This window comes from Vicugna pacos, chromosome 21 (assembly GCF_048564905.1).
Source record: "Vicugna pacos chromosome 21, VicPac4, whole genome shotgun sequence".
NCBI classification, from domain to species: domain Eukaryota; kingdom Metazoa; phylum Chordata; class Mammalia; order Artiodactyla; family Camelidae; genus Vicugna; species Vicugna pacos.
The window spans coordinates 25,682,452-25,704,544 of NC_133007.1; the positions used below are offsets into that span (position 1 = coordinate 25,682,452).

Below are 22,093 nucleotides of genomic sequence, written 5' to 3' on the forward strand. Positions count from 1 at the left end.
TCTTAGAAATCATCTGTACTATCTCACTCATTTTATTGATGGGGAAATTGTGGTTATGATTTGTTGTGGAAAGTACTATGACTTCCTCTTATTTGCCTCCCAATGACCTCTCCAAAATTTCAAGTTCAGCTCAGTTCCATTAATCTTTATTAAGCATCTGTTATATGCTAGTCTCTGTGCAAGAGCTGCGGATCCAGCAGTGGAGAAGACATCATTCCTGCCCTCAAAGAGGTCATAGTCTAGGGGGAAGAGACACACCAAGAGATAACAGCTACACTGCTTGATAAAGACAGGGATAGAGGTGAACACAGCACACTGAAAGTACAGAAGAAGGGCCCCTGATCTGGATTTGGGGAGCTTGGGGGAGGCTTCCCAGAAAGAAGACCTATGAGCCATGTCTTGAAGGGCAAAAAGCGATGTATTTGATGAAGATGTATGGGAAGGGCATGCCAAGCAGAAGGAACAGCATGAGCAAAGGCATGGAGGTATAAAATAGCATGGCTTATTGGAGGAAATATGAGAAGCTGGTGGTGTTGAGGCTTAAAGAGGGAAGTGGTGAGGAATGAATGTGGGAAGGAGGACGGGGCACAGTGACAGCCTCACCTGACGTAGAGCTGGCAGGGCCAAAGGCCACTTTTACTTTACTGGATTTGGTGAGCATGTCCTTGTTCACTTTCCCTGGTACAGCCCTCTACCACAGCTCCTTGGCCTTCATCTTTACAGACCTAAGAATTCTTATTTATGGGAACGAAGAACCTATCCTTCAAGCTGTGGATTTGGACATGCAGGAAAAAGTCAGCCCTGACTGGCAGTGTTGGCCGATTCCTGTCGTGTAAGTACTCCCCCATCACTGATTTCAGGCTAGCGATGCGCCATCACTGGTTGTGGAGTTGGGAAGAGGGATGTACCTTTGACTTTTACAAGCCAGTACTGGCCAGCTCCAGCACACCAGCTTCGGGGCTGCATGCCCATTCTGGTGAGATAGCCTACTCACACTGACTTGCATGATGTAGGGACCTTATCACTCCCATTTTGTAGAGTGGGAAGCTGAGATTCAGAAGGTCACATAGCCACTGCACGGCAGAGAGGAGCTCCAGCCTAGGCTGTCTGACTCTAGGGCCCAAGCTCTAATTGAGACACTGTGCTCCTCCCATTCCAACAGGGCGGCTGTACTGAGAGGCGTGAGCTGCGGCAGTGGCATCAGCTAAGCCCCAGCCCATTTCCAGCTGAATCTTCAACTGACCTTTGGCTCTGGTACAGTTTAGTACCTGCCCCCCCCAACCCATAGCTGTTTCTCATCCCCATCCATGACAGCAGGACATACTCTAACAGCCCCCATTGGATCCAGCCGGCACAGGGAGGAGATCCGGAGGCAGGAGGCTGGCCCAGAAAGGTCAACTGAGGCAGAAGACAGGTCATGGCAGTGGAGTGGGCACAGAAATGCCCCGACCTGGAGTCTGTCCTTAAAAATTGATTTTCTGCAGCCCAGATGCTGTCTCCATCAGTGAGAAGCAACACTAACAGCACATTTCTGCTACTAACAAGATAGTAATGATAACTTATTAGGAAATCATTAAGTCTAAGTATGTTATCCAAAGCCTTGAACCAAACAGGTGGCTGTGTTTGGGGATGGAAGGAGAGAAACCAGGAAGACAGGAGGGAAGGGGAGGGAAGGCAGGCATGCTAGAGGGAGTGAGGTGGGAGAGGTACCAGAGGGCTGGAATGGTCATGGGAAAACACGTGAGACCCTGGGCTTGTGTCTGAGCCCCAGCCCTATGACCTGGAGGGGGCATGACCATGTCATTGATAATATAATAACAATAATCAAGATTAGTGTGTGTAATTATAATTATTCAGGTTTCTGGGGCTGTGGCTTATTTTACAAGTAATATTTAGCTCTCTATCATCAGGGCTGATAGGGGATTGGAGAGGTGAGAACTGATGTATGGAAGGTACTCTGGGCTCCTTTGATGGGAGCTCTGCTCCTTGTCCCAACCCCCTCCCCGACCTGGCCACTTGCCACTCACCATTCAGGAGAACTGCTTTAGAATCTCACTCTGTGTGTGTGTGTGTGTGTGTGTGTGTGTGTGTGTGTGTGTCCTACTCTTCCCTCTTCCTACCAGGAAAGCAGCTGGACAGAGGCCAAGCGGTGATGGGAGAAGCAACAGCCAGGCGGGAAGACACCTCCCTCCTAAAACCCCAGGTGTGCCTAGGGAATCCCACAAGGGCCCCTTCCTCACTGATCCCTAAGTCTGCTGCAGTTAGAGATGGAAATGAATTCAGCTGGGGTCTCATCTCTTTGGAACTCCCTTTGCACACAGTGGGAGCTGAATAAATACTTGATGATGGTTCTGAACCTGGGAGGCCAACAGCTGTTCCCAGCTCTGACTCTCAGGGCTCCAAAGGACAGATCAGGTGGGGAGCAACCATGGGGGTCTTCAGTCTTCCTGCCAGACCCTCCTGTGACTCCAAGTCCAGCTGGAGCCATGGTCCACCTCACACATTCTGCTTTGGGGAGGCCAGTGCTTTCTCCATAGCTTCACTTCGGCTCTTTCCCACCCATCATTTGAGCAACATTGATGAAGCAACTACTTTGTGCTGAGCATCATAGTGGAAAGGCATCCTGGGCGATGGTGTAGGAGCTGTAGGGTCAGCCTGACATGTGTTCAAATTCTAGATCCCTTAATTACAAACGGGGTGACATCTGGCCAGTTATCTGCACTTGAGTGATTTAAAAAAAAAAAGGTTTTCATCTGTAAAAGGAGAATGATGACATCATTTTCATAGGGTTGGTGTGAGGCTTAGAAATAACAGATGCTCCTGCACACATATTTCAGGCAGTTCAGTAGGTGAGCTTATCAACCTGGGGTCAGGAGGATGTGCATCCCCTCTGCTTCTGTGACCTTGAAGTTGTTACTCAATATCTCTGAGCATCAATTTGTTAAATGGGAACGATGCCTACCTCTTTGGATGATTGGAGGATGTAACCAGATGGATAATATGTGTGAAACAACCTATCGTAGACCCTGACCGTTAATGACTGTCTTCCTGCTTCTCGCCCCCGCATCAAGGTGCTCAGCGCTCCTCCTTAGCAGGACCTCCGCTCCTCCTCCCCTCCGCCCCGCGTGCGCAAACATCCCGTACCGCCGTGGGCTCACGGGTTTCTGCCATACCTGTCAGAGGAAGGAGGGCAGCTGCTCAGCCTCCACGGTGGGGAGCGGAAACTACAGTTCCCAGCCCTCGCTGCGCGGCGGCTGGGGCTGGGAGCTGAGCGAGGCAGGCCCCTCCTCCGGGGAGGAGTCTGTGCGGGGGGCGGAGTTAGGAGGTGGTTGGAGAGTTAAGCCAAGCCAATGAGACCAGCTGCTAATAAGTGGGCTTGGCTTACCCTATAACAGTGGCAGGAGGAGGAGAGCAAAGCTATTGAGCCAGCGAGGAGTGAAGCTGAGCCTGGCCTCACACGCTCCTAGAGGACCACCTCCTGAGACAGAGTTCTTTTTCCCCCTTCTTCTTTCTTCAAGCTCCCCTCCTGCCCTCCCTCCCTGCCCAGTACAATGCATTCTTGAGTGGCAGCGTCTGGACTCCAGGCAGCCCCAGAGAAGCGAAGCAAGCCAAAGAGAGAGGACTGGAGCCAAGACACTCTGGTGGGGGAGCTCGGATGCCTGGCTTTCTTTGAGGACATCTTTGGAGCGAGGGTGGCTTTGGGGTGGGGGGTTTTGCTGCAGGGAATCCAGCCAGGCCCCAAGATGGACACTTCTGGGCACTTCCATGACTCTGGGGTGGGAGACCTGGATGAAGACCCCAAGTGTCCCTGTCCATCCTCCGGGGATGAGCAGCAGCAGCAGCAGCCGCCGCCGCCACCACCACCGCCAGCGCCACCAGCAGCCCCCCAGCAGCCCCCGGGACCCTCGTTGCAGCCTCAGCCACCGCAGCTCCAGCCGCAGCAGCAGCAGTCCCCGCATCCCCTGTCTCAGCTCGCCCAACTCCAGAGCCAGCCCGTCCATCCCGGCCTGCTGCACTCCTCTCCCACTGCTTTCAGGGCTCCCCCTTCGTCCAACTCCACCGCCATCCTCCACCCTTCCTCCAGGCAAGGCAGCCAGCTCAATCTCAATGACCACTTGCTTGGCCATTCTCCAAGTTCCACAGCCACAAGTGGGCCCGGTGGAGGTGGCCGGCACCGGCAGGCCAGCCCCCTGGTGCACCGGCGGGACAGCAACCCCTTCACGGAGATTGCCATGAGCTCTTGCAAGTACAGCGGTGGGGTCATGAAGCCCCTCAGCCGCCTCAGCGCCTCCCGGAGGAACCTCATCGAGGCTGAGCCTGAGGGCCAGCCCCTCCAGCTCTTCAGCCCCAGCAACCCCCCGGAGATCATCATCTCCTCCCGGGAGGACAACCATGCCCACCAGACCCTGCTCCATCACCCCAATGCCACCCACAACCACCAGCACGCCGGCACCACCGCCAGCAGCACCACCTTTCCCAAAGCCAACAAGCGGAAAAACCAAAACATTGGCTATAAGCTGGGACACAGGAGGGCCCTGTTTGAAAAGAGGAAGCGACTGAGTGACTATGCTCTGATTTTTGGGATGTTTGGAATTGTTGTTATGGTGATAGAGACCGAGCTCTCTTGGGGTTTGTACTCAAAGGTAGGGGCTGCAGTTTCTCTTTATACCTTGAACAAAAGGAATATGTAGGTAGCAAGAGAGAGAGATTGAGAGAGAGAGATTGGGGGAGAGTGAGAGATGGTGGTGGTGGGGAGAGGCGTCTGCTCAATTATATTGAACACTCTAACTTCCCATGGTTTTCCTGCTTAATCCCGGGAGAATTCATTCCTCACTTTTTTGGGGGGAGGACATCCCCACACACTGTGTCTAATTTGCAGTCTCTGTGTTAGGGAGGATTAAAGAATCCCTTCTGAGAAATCATCTTTCCTCCTGGCTCACTCGTACTAAAGCATAACCCAGCAGCTTAACGCACCAATTAATTACACTCTGCCTTGATGTGCTTGCCAGTTCCTGTGACTTCCCCTCCTCTCCTCCCTCCCTGCTCCACTCCATTTTCCCGAGGATAAAAAAGAAATAAATGTCTGGGTAGGGGGTGGGGATTCCATGCCAGTCCCTTCTCTCTCTCTGTCTTCTCCCCTTCTTCCCAAGTTTCTGTTTTCCTCCCATCCCTGAGAGACTTAGGGCAAAATAGAAAAGCACCCGTGACTTGCATCACCTGGGGGCATGGGGTAAAAATGTAGGTGGAGGAAATCAGCAGTCCTTTCCCTCAGGAAAGAGGACTCAGAATAAACGTGCTGCTGCCTCGTAAACATCCCCTGATAAAAATGGCTACAGGTGTTACCAGGGCAGAGCAGATGGGCACCGCCTTGGCATCAGCCAGTGGGGAGCGCCTCTCCTTCGGATGGGATGACAGGGCTTCCCAGGCGTCCCCGAGAGCCCGCGCCCCCGGCTCAGCCCCAGTTCTCCCCTCCCACCCCAACTCCTTCTTCTTGGGATAAATAAGGATGAGTGTGTGCGCCAGTGTGTGAGTGCGCGCCCCGATGGAGATCGGCGGCACCGGCTTTAGTGCGGGGGAGCTGGCCCCGCTGCTCAGTCTCTCATTTCAGTCCCAAGACGGAGGAGGGGGTTTCCCTCCCCGAGGGGGCTTGGAAATCGCGTCCCCCAAGGGAGTGGGAATTGAAGAAGGTGGGTTTCCGTCAATGTTCTGCTGGCTGGGAGCCCTCCTACTGCGAGGTGAAGGCTTGGAGACCTGGGGAGTCATTGGGCAAGTGGATTTTTTCCCACTCTACCCTTCACTCCCAATTTGTTGGTGTGTGTGTGCGCGTGTGCGCGCACGAGAGAGAGTGTGTGTGTGTGCATACGTGCTTGTTGCTTGGATTTCTCTACTTATTTGTCATTTTGGGCAGGGGATGGCTGGGCTGGCCGGCGGGTAGCTGGGAGGGGTTCAGCTGTTGGAGGTTTCAAATAGAGCTTGTTTCAGGCTGGGCACAGCTGCTGCGAGACTGTCACATTCCTTGCTGAAATCCAGCCGCAAAAACCTGGGAGGTGCTGATCGGATTTCCCCCATTCCCAGCCTCTCACTTGAACAGGGGCTGGGCAGATTTGCCTGCTCTGGAAAGGGGTGGGGCAGACCCGTCAGACGACCTGAATAGACAGAATGGAGACTTCCAGGTGGAGGGTCCCCCAGGGACCTGGCTGTTCGGAGGGGGCTGCCCCAGCCCAGGGCAGCTCCTGGAAGCCACTTTCGTCTAAATAGCTCAAAGATTGAACCCCTCAGTGAGCCGGAGCGAGCGGGGTTTCCCCTGGAATCACAGCTCACTTAGTCATTCCTGTAATGAGCCTCTGAATCTGCGGTCCTTCTGCTTGCTGCCTCCTCCCGCTGGGCTCTCCGGGAGAGGGGGCTGCCAGCCTCTTGGCAGGCCTGGTAGTTGCCCTGGGCACAACCCCAGCTCCCTCCAAGCACCCCGCTGGGGACCTGGAGCCCTTGCTGGGGGAAACTGATGAAGGCCCAAGTGCTGGAGGGGTGGGGAGAAGGGGCAAGACCAGCGCCTTCTCTTTCAGGGAAGCCTGTGGTCGGAGCTCTTAAGGGAATGGCTCTTCCTAGAGACAGCTCCCAGCGTGGGATCGGTCTGTGCACGTTTGTCATGATGCGGTGGGAGGTTGCTGCTGGGCAGGAAAGGGCCTGGAGCAGGTGCCTCTCTGATGGAGTATTCAGGGAAAGGGGCTTTCCCAGAGCCGGAGAGGGCAGACTCTGGTGTGAAGGGAGGGGGAGGTGATCCAAGGGACTGGGCTTCACCTAATTTTTCAGTTGCTGACCTTGGGCTGATGGAAGCCTGGAGTGGGCAGCAACTGGGAAAGTCCTGCTTGCCTCAGCTAGCAAGATGGCCACTTTCTGTTCACCCTGGGCTCAATATTGGTTGTGATAAGCAGGGCTCATTTTAACCTGCTCACTCGCTCCTCAGCCCTGTGTCATCTACCCATCAGGGCATTGAGTCATTATGGAACAAGTATTTTCTGGGCGTGTCTCCTGTGTCAGGCCCTGTGGACCCAGGAGGGGGTCAGGCAGCTATCCCTTCTCCTTTCCTGGAGGTGAATAGGATTGTTTTAAAGAATCAGACTGAAGTTTGATTCTGCCACCTCCAGCGTGTGATCTTGGACAAGCCATGTAGCTTCTGTGAGCCTGTCTCCCCAGCTGCCAAGCGGGGAGAATGAAGTGGATAAGTGTAAGGCACTCCTTACAGGACCTATTGTTATTGTTACCAATAATGACAATGAGGGGGTGAAAAGAGATATCTTTTTCCTCTGTCATCCAGCTCTGGCTCCAGAATTAGTTGGGGCCTGGAAAGCTTGGGTACTAAGACTTGTCAATGGAGTGAGAAGTTGTATCTTGCAATGGAGAAGTTCTGAGAAGGGGCTGGGCCTTCTGACGGGAAGGTACCTCTAAACGTGGGTCTGCTGTAAGGGAAGTGAACACCTGTTCCCCAGTCTCGTAGAGAAAACGGGACACTGTTGCGACGGACGGGTTTAGGTCAGAATGAAGAATCACCGGCTTGGGGAACTCAGAGACGTTTAGTGGACCCCAGGGAAGGATGGGTGACAGTCTGTTGGCTGGAGAACTCTGGGTATCTGTTTGGCTTTGGTGATCAGTCTAGAGGCAGGAGGATGCACAGGGTGGCCTCAGGCGCCGCACCCAGGTTGGTTAATTCTGCACCGATGGTGGCAGCTCCCACTCAAAGGCCCTGGGGAAAGGGTCACAATTTCTTTTCTCCAAGTGATTGAAGACTGCCAACCTTGTGCCCGAACTGCTGCTTATTGAAGTTCTCTGTTCTTTTCCACGGGGCTGTGGCCTTCCTGTTTGTCTGTCGTTGGCTGATATCTGTCCTCGGGGGAGGAATTCATCCTGCCGGCCTGGGTCTCTTGAGAAGGAACGTGGCATGTCCCGCGAGCACAGAGTTAATGCAAAAGTAAGCCAGTCTGAGGATGTGAGAGATCAGGATGGAATGGTCCTCACTCCCCTCTCCCAAGCCACAGGTGATGATAGGGGAGGAAAATGGGTTAAGGTGGGACTTAGGTAACAGGAGAGCTGTTCGTGATCGCGCCCAAGGCCGCGGCTCCTAGCGAGCTACCTCAGCGCTGAATGAGGATCCAGGTGTTTTCTTCGTGAGTGAATTTACCTTGAGGGCTTAGCCACCATGATAGGGCCAGGTCTGGAGAGCCTGTTGAGAAATCTTTGTGACATTGTCCCTGCCACATTAGTGTCAGTCAGGATGAGGGAATGAGGATTTGGGGAGTCCTCCTTGGCGTTCTTTATTTCCTTCCGGAGCTGGTTTGAGGCACTCCTACTTCGTTGTCTTACATGGCCTTCTGTGACCTCTCCACCGGGTCCAGAGAGAGTTGGGGATGTGGCCAGCTTCTCCTCCCCTTGCTGTGGATGCCCCCACCCAACCTGGCCATCCCGCTGGTGGCTGAGCTGGGGCCTCCGTCTAGCTGGCAAGTCATGGGTGGGCCTGGTTTCCCAGGGACCTCGGGCATCGGGCTGTGGGGTCAGCCCAGGGGAGGCTGGGAAATGCTGGGGCAGCAGGATGGCTCTCTGTTTCCACCAATTTTGCACAACCTCAAACCACTTCCCCACCCCCGGTCTCAGAATCCGTCTGAGTTTCATCTCCCAGGCAGAGCCAGTCCTCTGCCCGCCTCGTGCCCCGTTCCTGCCCTCCCCACCAACTTCCTGCCCCTCCGTTCCTCCCCCTCCCCGTGCTGGCCATGTTGCTGGGTCACCCAGGCCACAGGCACAGGAGTGGGTATGCTGGTGCTTCCCCAGGACGCCCTGTCCCCTCCCACGTGTGGCTTCCTTTCTCATTTCTAGTTATTCTTCCTTCTTCAGGCCACCTCGTGGGAGGCCGCCCCAGAAAGGGCAGGCTTCTCTGTGTGCCCAGGGGAGCTCCGTTCCCTGGCCAGTCACTCTTTAAAGAGAATGGGGTCCCTCAGGGCCAACTTGTATCTCTTTGCTGACCCCACAGAAGTCTACCCCTAGCCTCCAGCCTGGATGGTTGAGTGGGATCACGGGTCCCAGCTCTTCTGTTCCCCTGCTCCCCTCCCCGACCCCGATCATGGCGGTCTTGACTGCAGAGGGGCAGAGCAGCCCCTGGGGCTCTGCTGGGCTAATGGTCTGCACCTCCTGCCAGACCCAGGGGCCGCTGTGGGGGGATGTCTTGCTGTTTGGGAGCGGATGCCTTGGGGCACGCTCGTCTGTGGTTTCAGGCGTGCTGGGGAAGTAGGACTGGGTCAGCCCCCGCTCCGTCAAGCCTCCCTGCAGGACAGGGTTGCAGAAGGCAAGGGACTCTTTATGGGCGATTGGCTACAGCAGGAGCCTGAGAGCCAGCCACCAAGGCCCCAAGCATATGTTTTACCATCACAGGTCACACTGAGTGTCTTGGCCCAAGGAGGGCAAGGGAGGCTCTGGGAGTGTGAAAACGAGTCCCTTCTCCCACCCAGGGTGGTGGCGACTCTATTTATAGCCTTGGTGGACCATCTGCAAATGAGTCAAACGTTTGTAACCCACAGAAGGGACAGCTAACTTTTATATATGCTTCTCCTTTGCGTGTCATGACACTATTTATAACTGTCCCGGGAGAAAGACTTCATAACACATCCGGACTTCCCTTCCCCATGGGCAGTGCTCCCCGCTGCTCCGGCCCCGGCATCATCGCTGGGGCATTTATCTGCTGCACAGGCTAATTAGCAAGCTGGTGGACAGCCTTGCATTTCCATTATTGAGCTGGGAGGAAGGGGATTTGGGAAGCCAGGGTTCAAAGATCTGCTCTAAAAAATGTAAGCTGAGGAGAAACAAAATGAAAAGAAATGGGGGTAACCTCTGTGGTGACGCTGAGGCCCGGATGGAGATGTAAATTCAGAACTGAGAGCTTCGGTTTTGTTATAGTTATTTGGAAAACACATTCGGGGGTAGAAAATGAGTGTGTTGGAGAGAGCGAGTGAGCGGAGGGGATGTGAGGGGCGGCTGTGGGTGTGAAACACCCCCTTCTTCAGTGGCGGGCAGACTGGCGCGTTTGTTCATTCAGAGCTGTTTTTCTTCTCTTTCTTTCAAAACCCCAAAGGGAGAGAGAGAAAGAAGAATGTCTCCTGTTCCTCTTTAAATAAGGAGGGTGGGGAATTCTAAGACTGTGCTGTTCTCCAGAGCTGTGGGGAGGAAAATTCTAGTGCCTTTTTTTTTCTGTTGGGGAAAGTCCGGAGGAGGCTGATAGGTTTTGGGGTGTCCCCTCCCTCTACCCTCTCATTCCACCCCCAGGAGCTCAGCTGGGATCCAAGAGAGCAAAGAGGGAAGGCGGAGCAGGGGGCAGGGACCACCCTGCTTCATCTCTGGGCCTGGCACTGCATGGGGCGAATGCAGTGGGGGACAGGAGAGAGGATGCAGGGCCGTTTATACCGCACTGGGCCAGCGTTTCACTCAAGAGTCCTGGAGGTAGGGGGTGGCTACAGCCCCCTTTGTGGATGAAGTCCCCTGGCCAAGATGACAGTGACAGTGGGTGGTGGCGCTGGAATAAGAACCCAGGCCCGTTGGACTCCCAAGCTGAGGCCTTTCCTGCTGCTGCTGGAAAATTGCTTATCTTTCTTAAGAGACAAATCAAGGTTTATGGGCCTGAGACCCATGATGCAAAATGTTGGGATGAACTTTACTAAGAGATAGGCAGGAAGTAGCTTGATGGAGGATGGGAAATACCAGTGCAGGTACCCGGGGTGGGGGGTGGCCAGGGCAAGGCGGGCCTGGGCACAGCCTGGGTCCAGGGTGAGATGTGGACAGGCCCACGGTCAGTCCTTGGGATGCCTCCTCACCTAGAGGCCTGGTAATCCTGCTGGCAAAGTGGAGAGGGCAGAAGGTGTGGGAGTTACAGAGAGAACAGGAGCCTGTCCTGCAGAGGCTGGGGCTGGGCGGGGTCCTTTCGCAGCCGCATGGCACTCCCTCTCCACCCCCGAGAGCCAGTGGGCTGGGACCTGGCAGAACACTTCCACACCCAGCCCTGGCCTCTCAGCCGCTCTCTGCTCTCCCCTTTGCCCGCCTCTCCCTTTCTCCGGCACTGGCCGCTGGGCTACCGGCGGGGTGATCCACGCGGGCCCAGTGTCTTACATCTCCCAAGGTAGTTCCGTGTCTGTTGCTCTCAGGATCCCACTGTGGCCCTGGGAGCCATTACACTTGGCAGTGTCTCACAGATGAGAAAACGGAGCTGCACAGGGGTTGAGTGGCTCACCCCCAGTGCCCATGTGAAGAGAGATGGTTCTAGAGAGCGAGCTCAGGTCTCCGGTGCACTGCTTGTCTGTTCCAAACCCCACCCCACATGTCTGCTGGGGATTGGAGGGCGGGAACTTCCGGGGCTTCATCCTGCTTCTAGAACTTTCTCCTTCGTCCTTGAGTTCCAGTTTCCTACTTTCCTGGTGTGAGGCTTTGTTTCGCTCTGTCAGCGGCAGTTAGTGTTAAAGAAAGGCCTATCTCTGCTTTGAAGGAGCCCTGAAGAGGTGCCTCCACCTTTTGCTTCTGATTTGTTGTATGGCCTTTGTCAGGTCCCTTTACCTCTCTGGGTCTCTGTTTCTCCAACTTAAAAATGAGGGCTCCTTTCCTGCTCCAGAGCTTTCTGCATCCATCAGACTTACATTTGTGCCGCTCTGTCTCCAAGACAGCAAGCCATGGTCCTCCAGCTCCTGTTCCCCAGGGCTGTTGGGGCTGCCCCCGGGCTGGCCTGGGGTTTCTGGTGGTGGCGTTGGGAGTGCTGAGGAAGGAGGCATAATTTGGGATGTCCTGGAGGCTCCCTGTGGGAGATGGGGTGGCCCTGAAGGATTAGAAAGACCAAGATGGCAAGATCACAGGCCTTTCTAAAAGTGAGAACGCTGGCAGACAGGGTGGAGCGGGGAAGAGCTGGGCAGAGTGAGTAGGAGGCGGAGCAGGGGCAGCTTGGGGTTCCCGCCATGCGGTGTCCACAGGGGTAGGGTCTCATCCCGGCAGGTTCGAAGCAGGGAGTGAGAGCCCAGGGTGAGGGCACAGGACGATTTAATATTGAGCTGATAAGTGGAATTGCCAGGGGCTCAGGGTCCGGTGCCCTCAGGCCCTGAAGACCCAATGCTGTCCTTTTCTCAGAGGCGATGCTGATACAGGCGGCCTGGCGTGGCTGTTGTGGCCTTGGGCTCTGGGTTGACATCCAAACTTGTGGTGGGTCCTCAGGGAGTTTACTGAGCCTAGAGCCCGTCCTTCAGATGTTCAGACGGAATGACAGCCCCTGCCTATAGCATAGCACCGAGGTCAGAGCCTTGACGCCCACCAGCTGGTGCTTTTATGAGAACAGCGCTTAGAAGATGCCCCTGTAGCCCATAGCCACCCGGAGAGCACGGAGGGCGCGGGAGCACCTGTCACCCTCTACACGGGTAGATGCAGAAGGGGCCTCTGGAAGAGGTGTGGAACACGCCTTCCTTTCTCCTAAAATCAAATGGCCTCACCTTGGGTCCTGTTTCTGGCTGAGTCCCTGTGGGAGAGTCTGCACAAGTAAGAGGGGAGCAGGGTGTTCCCTGGAAGGCGGGGCTGTAGTGGTGGCCTGGCCGGGGCTTCTGGAGCCTTCTCACCTCACAGGACCCAGTGACTCTACACTAAGAGTCCTCACTCTGTGGCCTGGGTGCAGCTCATCGGGTGTGGACCTGCAAATCAGACAGGTGGAGAGAGAATAAAAATAAGCCGGGGAGCCAGGCCAGAGGCTGAGAGGCCCGGAGGAAGGTCAGGGGGACACACGGTGACCAGGCAGAATGGGGCTGAGAGCACGGAATGACAGGGTGGGGGCCAGCCAGGAGGCCGTCCTGGGAGAGAACCGGAGAAGAAAAGAAACGCTAAGGCTTTCCGGACGTGTCCTTAAGAGAACACGATTTTTCCTTCAAGACTTGTGATGGGGCACCTTCTTGAATTCAAAAGGTTGCGGGCGCTTGTGAATTAAGGCTCTGCCTACCTTTTCTGCGCTGGCAGCTGGTAACCCTCCCAGCCAGGCACCAAGGGGCATGAAGAGCAAGCGGGTCGGGGAGGGGCGTCCAGACCAGGGCATCGGGTCTGGCCTGGGGTGGAGGCCATTTCCCCCCCCCATAAGGCTGGGGCAAGGTACCCAGAGTTGTATTCTGAGCTGAGCCACGGTGACACTAAATGAACAACGTGCACATGATGTGTGAAACAATATGCAAATTGGCATCTGCTATTTTTGCATCGGCTTGTTGGGCATTTTTCTTAAAGGACAGGCATAGTGCTCAGTGTCAAATGAACAGGAAAGCTGTCTTACGGGACACTCCCTCCTACAGGGGCCGAATGGGCTGCTGCCTGCCCCTCAGCTCCCGGGTGTCAGGCCTGCCAGGCAGCGCCTCTAGGAACCATCGTTTGGTGTTCAGCTTGAGCTGATAGATGGAGAAGCCCAGAAAGCTGGGGGTCTTGGCTGGGACCACCCCGCAGACAGGGCGTGGGAGGAGGCAGATGATTTGCTGGCTGAACATGGGGAGTAGGGAAGAGACTGCACTGGGGGCTAATTCTGGCCCAGCCCCTCGCTGCTCGGGGACCGTCAGGCCAGTGACTCAAACCTTCTGAGCCTCAGTTTCCCCTTTTGTTCATGGAGAGAGTGGTGTTTGCCAGCCTGGTGAGGATGAAACGTGATAATGATTGGGTAAGTGGCCAGCCCAGTGGCTGACACATCCTGGGCTGCCAACAAATGGCAGTGCTTCCTCACGCCTTTGCCTGAGTTGGCACCTGCCTGCATCCTTGCCAGGTTCCACCAGCAGGGATTTTTGCACAGCCTTTTCTCCCTTTTAAGAAGATTTCTGATTTTAACAAATTGGGGCTTAGCCATTTTCTCTCTTTCCTGGCTTCCATCGGGTAGGATGTTGGCTTGCTCAGCCAGTCCCCGAATAGCTCCCACATGTGGGAATGCCCGGAGCTGCGGACGCAGGTGATGTCACCTTCTTCCAAGATGAGGGCTTGGGGTGGGCACTTTGCTGTGGGTTGGGCTACTGCCTTTGGCGGGGCTTCAAATTGGATAATATGGGTGGGATGAATCAGGGGAGGCAGCGTCCAGGGGCAGCTGCTGGTGTATCTGGCCTGGTGTGGCACAGTACCTCTTGGAACGGCCAAGCTCCACGGGCCCACCGGGTGTGCCAGCCTGGGTGCACATGGCCCCCGTCTCGGCCTCCCACCTCAGTGAGGAAGGCAGGGCAGAGACCGTCCTACTCTTTACAGGACCCCAAGGCCCAGAGAAGTTATGTGACTTGCCCAAGGCCACTCAGCACTGTGAATGACAAGGGTGCAGCTGGAATCCAGGAATTCTGGGTTTTAGTCCCACTGAACACCCGCTCTGTGGCAGGCCCTGTTCTAGGTTCCAGAAATGCAAAGGTCTGTGCTCTTAAGGATGTGAGGCAGCTATAGAGGTCTCTCTTTAATGAAATGTGTTGTTCTTTGCTCACTCTTCCTAAAAGAGCTCAGGCTTTCAGCACAGATCTGGGTTCAAGTCCTGGCCACGTGCTACTGAGTTGTGGGGCCTTGAGCAGTGTCCTCTCTATCTGGAAAGTGGGGTTATAATTCCTTTTTCTGAGGGTGCAGGTGGAGGATTCAACCTGGCACAGAGCTGCCTGTGGGGGCTCTTTGGCCCACGGCAGACTTTGCCATGTTGCTCCTTTCGAGAGCTCAGTGGCCACAGGACTGTAGAAGCTCCTCAGAGCCGGGCCCAGGACTCCCTACCCCTCCTGCTCCAGGCTGGACCAGGCGTTCAGCTCTCCTCTGCTCCTGGGAGGAGTAATGGTGCTGAGCTGGGTGGGAGGACATTTTGGCACCAGACACCAGACTGGTCCACGCTGTGTGCCAGCGATGGAAGGATCCCTCAAGAGTGGAATGAAATTGATGTGAGCAGAGAGCAAGCCCAGGATGGAGATTGAGTCATGAGGGTTTCCTCACAGGTGGCGGGGGTCATCTCTACTGCTTCTGTCCTCAGTAGTTCGGTGGAACGCACTGTGCTCACAAAATGGAAACTTCTTTGCCTTTCCATAAAAAGGAGTCCAAAGCGCACTGAGTCTTAGGAGGGATAAAAGGGGCAGATGGAGGAGGAGAAGGAAATGAACAAATGAACATTTATCAAGAAGCTACTATGTGTTTTACCTCCTCTCTTCTCCTTTAATTCTCACAATAATCCTTGTTTTATGGATGACTTGATTCAAGTCTCAGGGAAGTTAGGTTACTTGCCCAGGGTCTCACAGCCAGGAAGTGGTGGACTTGGTACTTGAACCCACGAATGTCAAAACGCATGCCCTGTGCGGCAGACATGCTTTGCAGATTGCCTCCAAACCAAAAAGCTGTTCTTGTTCTCTCCACCCTTGCCCCCCTCCACCCGCCCCGCTCTAGTATGCCGCCCTCACTCCCCGCTCATGGATGATTCGATCTCTGGAGGGACGGGTGGAGGCAGGAGAGGGAGGAGGAGGCTGTCAGTTTAGACGCAGAGGTTTGTTCAACCTCCAGATGCCCTGAGTATGTTGACAGGGAAGACTGGGCTCTGGGGCCAAGGATGGTCTCCCCCAGGCTCTCAAGGGGGTCAGCTAAGCAGTCAACAGACATGCTTTGGTGTTCTTGTCCCAGCTCTGCAGTGCCCTGGTTGTGCCAGCTATGTGAGAAAATTGAGCTCCGTGAGTCTCAGTCTCCAGATCTGTGAATGGGGTGACGGTGCATGTCACAAAGAGCCCATGAGACCAGACCCAGGGCTGGGCTGGTGGCAAAGGGCTAGGGGAAGGCCAGCTGTTATTATTGTTCATTTTCTTACTCAGACTTATTCAGCAAAACCCAGGGGACTAGAGAGAGCCCCCGACCTGTGGCCCTTCCTGGCAGGATCATCTGTGTGCCGGCCTAGCCAGCAGGCGTCTCCCTGGGCCCATTCTATTTCATGCAGATGTTAGGGCTGTCGGCCCCCCTCTCCTCTGTGGTTTTCACTCCATGTCTACCCCAGAACGCCCCTCCCCTGCTTCCCAAGTCATCGGTCTTTTGTAGGTGACTACTCCTGAGGGTTGACAGGTGCCAGGTTGGCTCTGGGGGTTCAAGACTTAACGAGACATGGAGCTCCAGGCTTGGGGGGAGGCAGGCGTTGAACAAGTCATGACAGGTATGACGGGAGCTTTGTAGGAGACAAAGCACATGCATGTGGCCTGGATCTGACCCGTAAAGCTGAGACTGAGTCTCTCATTCCTTCTTCCTGTTCCCCGCCCTCTTTCCCCCGCGGGGCCATTGTGCCTTCGCTTCTTCCGGCTCCCCTGTGTCTGGCTCCCCATCGGCCCTGCCTCTTATATTTGTGCAGTGAAGGCCAGTGTTAGGAGAACAGGCCTTCACACGGCAGATCTGGGTTTGAATCCTGACTGCCATTTATTCCTGCTTCTGTAGAGGTGGGCGTGTTGCTTCAAGGCTTTGATTCTATTTCCTTGGGGTTGAACTTGACTCTGTTTCTGGGCAATGCTGAGGATTCAGTGAGGCCCTACTGTGTGTACAGCATGTGACATGGATTTTGGCCTAGGTGGAGCACCGGTACAGATTGTGGGGGAAGAGAAGGGCCCCGGACTAAGAGTGAGGAAATTGGGTTTCTGGGCCTCTGCCATGTCATCTGGGAAATGGGAGCAGTGAGGTTGAGGACGATGTTAAGTCCTCTGTCGGCCATTTTAGGAGGAGGACGGTTGTGAGGACCCAATGGAAGTAAGGAGCGAAGGGGAAGCAGCTCTTGGTGGCTCGGCAGGTGCTTCTCGGAGGGGGCGCCGGGGAGAATTTATCTTCCTACCCAGGAGTGAAAACCCGCGAAGGCATTGTGGCTAAGTGGATTTTCTCACTGTCAGGAGACAGCTGAGAGACAGACCCTTCTGGACAGCCTCCCACCCCGCTGCCTCCTCCCTGCAGGCCAGCCCTTGGCATGAGGCCTGCTCGGCTCCTGAACCCTCCTAGCAGCAGGGATTTAATTACTATAATGTAAGTAGCCATGGCTTGAGGCCTTCTGGCGGAGGGGAAACAGATTTGTCTTCTCACTGGGAGAATAAAAATCGATGGGAAGGAAAAGAATTGTTCCTTCCTCTGAAGTACCCACTGCTGTTGGGCTGACGGGTAGCTTTGCTGGGGGGGAGGGTGGAGGGGAGAGAGAGGTGGGGCCAGCAGGGGGAGGAGACACACCGTCCACTTCAAGGACCCTTGGTACTTGTGTTTGTCTTCCGTGGGATGACTTGGCTAAGCTGCCTGTGTTTCCCCAGATCAGCCATCCAGTCAACAGCCATGTATCAAGCACCTGCTGTGTGCTTGGCACTGCCCTTTAGAAATTCCTCGCCGCGTACAGAGCCCAGGAAGAAAAATAGGTAACTTTATTCATTCAGCAAATACTTATTGAACACCTACTATGTGCCGGGACCGTTCTAGGCACCACAGATATAGTAGAAAGAAACCACAAAAGGTGAAAATCCCTCGCCTCTGGAACTTACATTTTAGCAGGTAAAACTGACAGCGAACTATGTATTAATTATATATTATATTCGACGGAAATACATGATATGAAGAGAAAGGAAGCTGGGATGGGAGGGCAGGGAGTTCTGAGGGAAGAGTCATCATTTTAAATAAGTGTCTGGGAGGATCTCACAGAGAAGGTGACAATTGATGAAAGATCTTTAGGAGGGAAGGTGGTGAGCCCGGGGTGGGGGGAAGAGGAAGTTGCAGTATGAAGGCCCTGGGTCAGCATTATACCTGGTGTGGTCTGGACAGCTCTGTCCCGGAGAAATGGCATGTGAGCCACATCTGGAATTTTACATTGTCCTGTAGCCATGTTAGAGAAAGGAACAACAGAAATGGGAAATTAATGTTAATAATCCTTTTTATTTAACCTAGTAGAGTAAAAATATTACCATTTCAACATGTAACCAATGTAAAAAAATACTGAGATAGTTTAGATTCTGCTTTTCATACTAAGTCTTAGAAATCCAGTGTGTTGTGTATCTTGTAAGCACATCTCAACTGGACACTAAATCTTCCCTGGAAATACCTGATCTGTATTTAGAGTTCATAAAATTGGCAGTTAAAAAGTAGACTCACATGCCTAGGTTGTTGCAGATATATTTTAAAGTTTTCTAATAAATGAATGGAGTATCATTTTTTAAAGTGTATATTGAAAACTGAAATACATTAAAAAATTCCATTGCATTCGCTACACTGCAGGGCCTCAGTGGACATGTGGCCAGTTTCTGCTGTGTTGGACAGCGCAGGTCTTGGGCAGTGAGGCTGACTTGATGAGTGATGGGGGCGTTGAGGGAGCATGGGGGAGGGTGTGAGGTCAGAGAGGAGGTGGGACCAACTGCCAGGCTTTGTAGGCTGTTCTGAGGAGTTTGGCTTCTACCCTGGGTGAAATGGGAGCAGATGGAGGGCTCTGAGTGGAGAAGAAACAAGATCTGCCTTACATTTTAATAGGATCGCTCTGGCTGCGGTGTTGGGAACAGACGAGGGGGTGGGGGCAAAGGCGCCCAGTTAAGAAGCCGTGGTCACGGTCCAGGTGAGGAGTCAAGGTGCTTTGGACCCAGGTGGTAGCAATGAGATGGTGAGAAGTGGTTGGACCTTTGGAATATTTGGAAGGAAGGCATTCATGATGAACTGCATGCAGGAGTGTGGTGGTGGTGGGGAGGTGGCAGAGTAAGGGGAGGTCAAGGACGAGGCCAAGATTTTGGCCCAAGCACATGTAAGGATGGAATTTCTGTTAATTGGGTTGGAAATGACTGTGGGAGAAACAGTTTTGGGGAGAAGATGGGAGTTTGGGGTTGGACTTGCTAGGTTTGAAATGTGTCGATTTCAACACAACATGGGTAGCATGTGCCCCGAGGCTGTGGGGGGTCGGAGACCTGGGACACGGAAAGCTTCTGCCTGAACCCCTAGGCCCTGAGGGAAGGCTCCCCTTGCATTCCAGAGGACAGTTCCCAGCACAGCTGGCCACGTTTTTAAAGAATTCAAATAAGTTCTCTGTGCTTCCAGCACTATCGGTGCTTACTCTCTGAAGGTCACTGGAAGCTTCTAGGATCTTCTGGGTCAGAGCCATATTTCAAGGTCACATCTCCCTGCTCTGGGCTGACCCGAGAGCAGTTTGATGAATTAAAAAGAGTCATAGTGGTCAACAGCTCCCCCAGCATTCTGGGGAGGCCAATATTATGGGAAGTTACTGAAACAATACAAAACTCTAAAGACATGTATTCCTGATTCTGCAGCACTTTAACTGCACAGGGATGTGGGGGAAGGGATTCACGGTCTCACAGCCCGGGAGGAGGATAGGGCCAGCTTCCTGGGAACCCCCAGCCCTCGTGTTCACCAGCCACGTCCCCAGGTGCCCAGGGCTCTCAGGGACCTGCCGAGTCCTGTCACACCTGTTTGCTTGTCAGCTGGGAGGAGAGCTGGGAAAAGGGGCAGGAGTGGCTTTGAAGGTCTTCTCCCAACCCTTCTAGTGTCCGATGCTGGGACCTGGGCCTGGAGGGTGAGGGTCTTGGGACCTGGGGACTAAGGCCACTCCATTCTGGCAGCCCAGGGTCCAGATCCAGAACCTGATCCTTATTGGCTGTGAGACTTCAGTGATTTAATTTTTGAGTTCGTTGGCCCATCTGTTGAATGGGTGTGATGGTGCCTGCCTGGCAGTTGTGGGAAGTGATGTTAATGAATGACCTTAGCCCAGAGATGTGACACTTGGTAAATGCTGACTTGGTAAATACCGTTTCCCTTCTTCCTTCCACTGATGTAAGAACTGCTTGCAGGCAGGCCAGTTCTGGCCCTGGAGTGGTGGGAGGTGGTGCAGAAGGGAACACCTGAAGTGGTGTTGGAGCAAGGATGCCCAACGAGCAGCATGAGTAGAAGAGAAAGGAGCACCTGCCTGAATGGGGGGAGTGAGAATGAGGTGGGGGTCTCCTCCCTTTCCTGAGGCCTGGATCTATCTCTGTGCCTTTAGGTCAAGGTTTCAGCTGGGGCGACTTTGCTCCCCAGGGGGCTGTTTGGCAATGTCCACAGACATTCTCAGTCATCACGACTAGGGGAGGGATGTTACAGACGTCTGGTGGAGAGAGGCCAGGGATGCTGGTAAACATCGCACAACACCCAGGACAGTCCCCGCTACAAAGAATTACCCGGCCCTGGTGTCAGCAGTACGGAGGCTGGGAAACCCTGCTTTAGATGACTCATCCTCGCAGGCTGCTTAGGAGGAGATGAGAAAACGGACGAGGTTGCTTTATTACCTTCAGTGTACCATCCTAATCCCTCTCTTCCCCCACCTCATCCCAGGGGCAGCCCTGTGTGGGGGGGGACTCTGGACCAGGAGTCGGAAGACCCGAGTTCAAGGCCCAACTCAATGGAGTGCTTCCTTGTGTCTGATCCCCGTGTCTTTCATCCTTGCGGTCTCCTGTGTAAACGGGGCAGTGGTGTCTCCGCGGTGGTGGGCTGTGGCATGGACCCGATCGGAGCCTGCATGGGGAAGATGCTCATCTGTGCGATGTGCTGACAGACGGGAGGTGGCAGGATGAGAGACTTTTGACACTTGCACCAATGATACTTGAGGATGGCGGGACAGAGCCAAGGAACAGCCCTCTGCCCCGCTGGGCCACATGGCTTTTCCCCCCAGGCCTGCTCCCTTTTGCTTCTTGTTTTGTGTTTTCTTGAACAGGTGGAGCTGAAGTCTCCTCTTGGGAAGACGGAATTTGCAGGAAAATGCAGGGCTATTATTTCTGTGCTGTGTGAGTGGGAGACAGAGCTGGGTGAGTGGCAGATTTCCCGGCAGGGGAGAGACAGCTGAGTGCGCCAGCCTGGGCATTGCTAGAATCCTTTTGGGGTGGGTGGGCCAGGATTCCCTAGTAGCCACCTCGGGAAACAAATCTTTGTTCTGAGCTCAAGACTGGCTCCAGGGAAAGACCAAGGCCTGGCTGTCCGGGAAGGGTCTGCATCAATATGGTGAAGCTCTGAGGACGCTCTTCTGGGTTCGGCGCCAGGCACTGTCCCCAGAAATGTTGGGGGACAGAGAGATGGACAGTGCATGGTTGGGGAGTGGCCAGGCCACCATAACTCCTAGGAAAGGCAGACTGTGACACGTGCCCTAATGAGGGACAATGTCACACTGAGGGCACATCTGGGGGCTTCTTAGAGAAAGTGGGGGTGGCACGGGCTTCGTAGGTAGGGACGGCTTCCTGAGGCCAAAGGGAAAGTGTACTCTGAGCCGCAGGCAGTTTGGGCAGAGGCCTAAAGTTGGAGAGCACCTGGTGTTCTCAGGGACAAAGGAGGTAGGCTTTTCTGGAAGCGTTCGGAAGAGAAGACTCAAAAGGGATGTGAAAGCTGCCCACGGGGGCTTGCACATGGGGCCGAGGAGTTTGCACTATTGTCTCAAGGCACAGAGAGCCATGGGAGTTATCTGAGTGGAACAGTGTTGTGCTCAAACCCCAGCAGAGGATGGATTCCAAAAGGAGCAGGGAGGCTGGCTGGAAGGTTATTGCAATAGTTCTAGCAAAGGAGAGGTGAAGGCTTGAACCAGGCTGGGGGCCAAGGGAGGGAAGGTGTGTGAACAGGGTAGGGCTTTGTGGAGACAGGTGATGTGTAGTGTTCACATTTCTCCATCCTGGATAACTAGCTTGTGTGTAAGGGTCAGAGTGAGTACTGTGGCCTGATCCCTTCCCCGCTCTGCTCAAAGCCAGCGCCTTCTTGGAGGGCGGACAGGCAGCTGTGAGCCCCGGAGCAGCCTGCCAGTCCCGGAGGGCGGGGTGGCCCAGTGCCCGCCCCAGCCACCCCGGCTGGGGGGCTTTCCTTCTGGAACCCACGGGGCTCAGCGTTGGCCTCTTGCCAGGCCCGAGGGAGATGGAACACACCCTCTTCCTGCTCGTTTTCAAAGATCGGGGAGGGAGAGCGCCAGCGTGCTGGAGCCAGCTACGCTTGGGCTCACGTTGCAGCTCGGGTGCTGACAGGCTGTGCGGTTGGGCAGGTTGCCCGGTCTCCCTGAACCTCAGCCTGTGCATGTGTGAAATGGGGGTCACAGTGTTCAGCCCCCAGGGTGTTGTGGGAG

At 54.6% G+C, this 22,093-nt stretch overlaps 1 protein-coding gene across 1 annotated transcript in view; it reads left to right on the forward strand.

The window, feature by feature from the left end:
* Positions 1 to 2,109: 2,109 nt before the first annotated feature.
* Positions 2,110 to 22,093, forward strand: part of KCNN3 (potassium calcium-activated channel subfamily N member 3) — a 148,870-nt gene continuing 128,886 nt past the window's right edge. The window contains exons 1-2 of the mRNA XM_072946471.1: positions 2,110 to 2,203; positions 3,072 to 4,643. Coding sequence (XP_072802572.1) covers positions 3,744 to 4,643 — 900 coding nt within the window. The 5' untranslated portion in view covers positions 2,110 to 2,203; positions 3,072 to 3,743. The remainder of the gene's footprint in view (positions 2,204 to 3,071; positions 4,644 to 22,093) is intronic.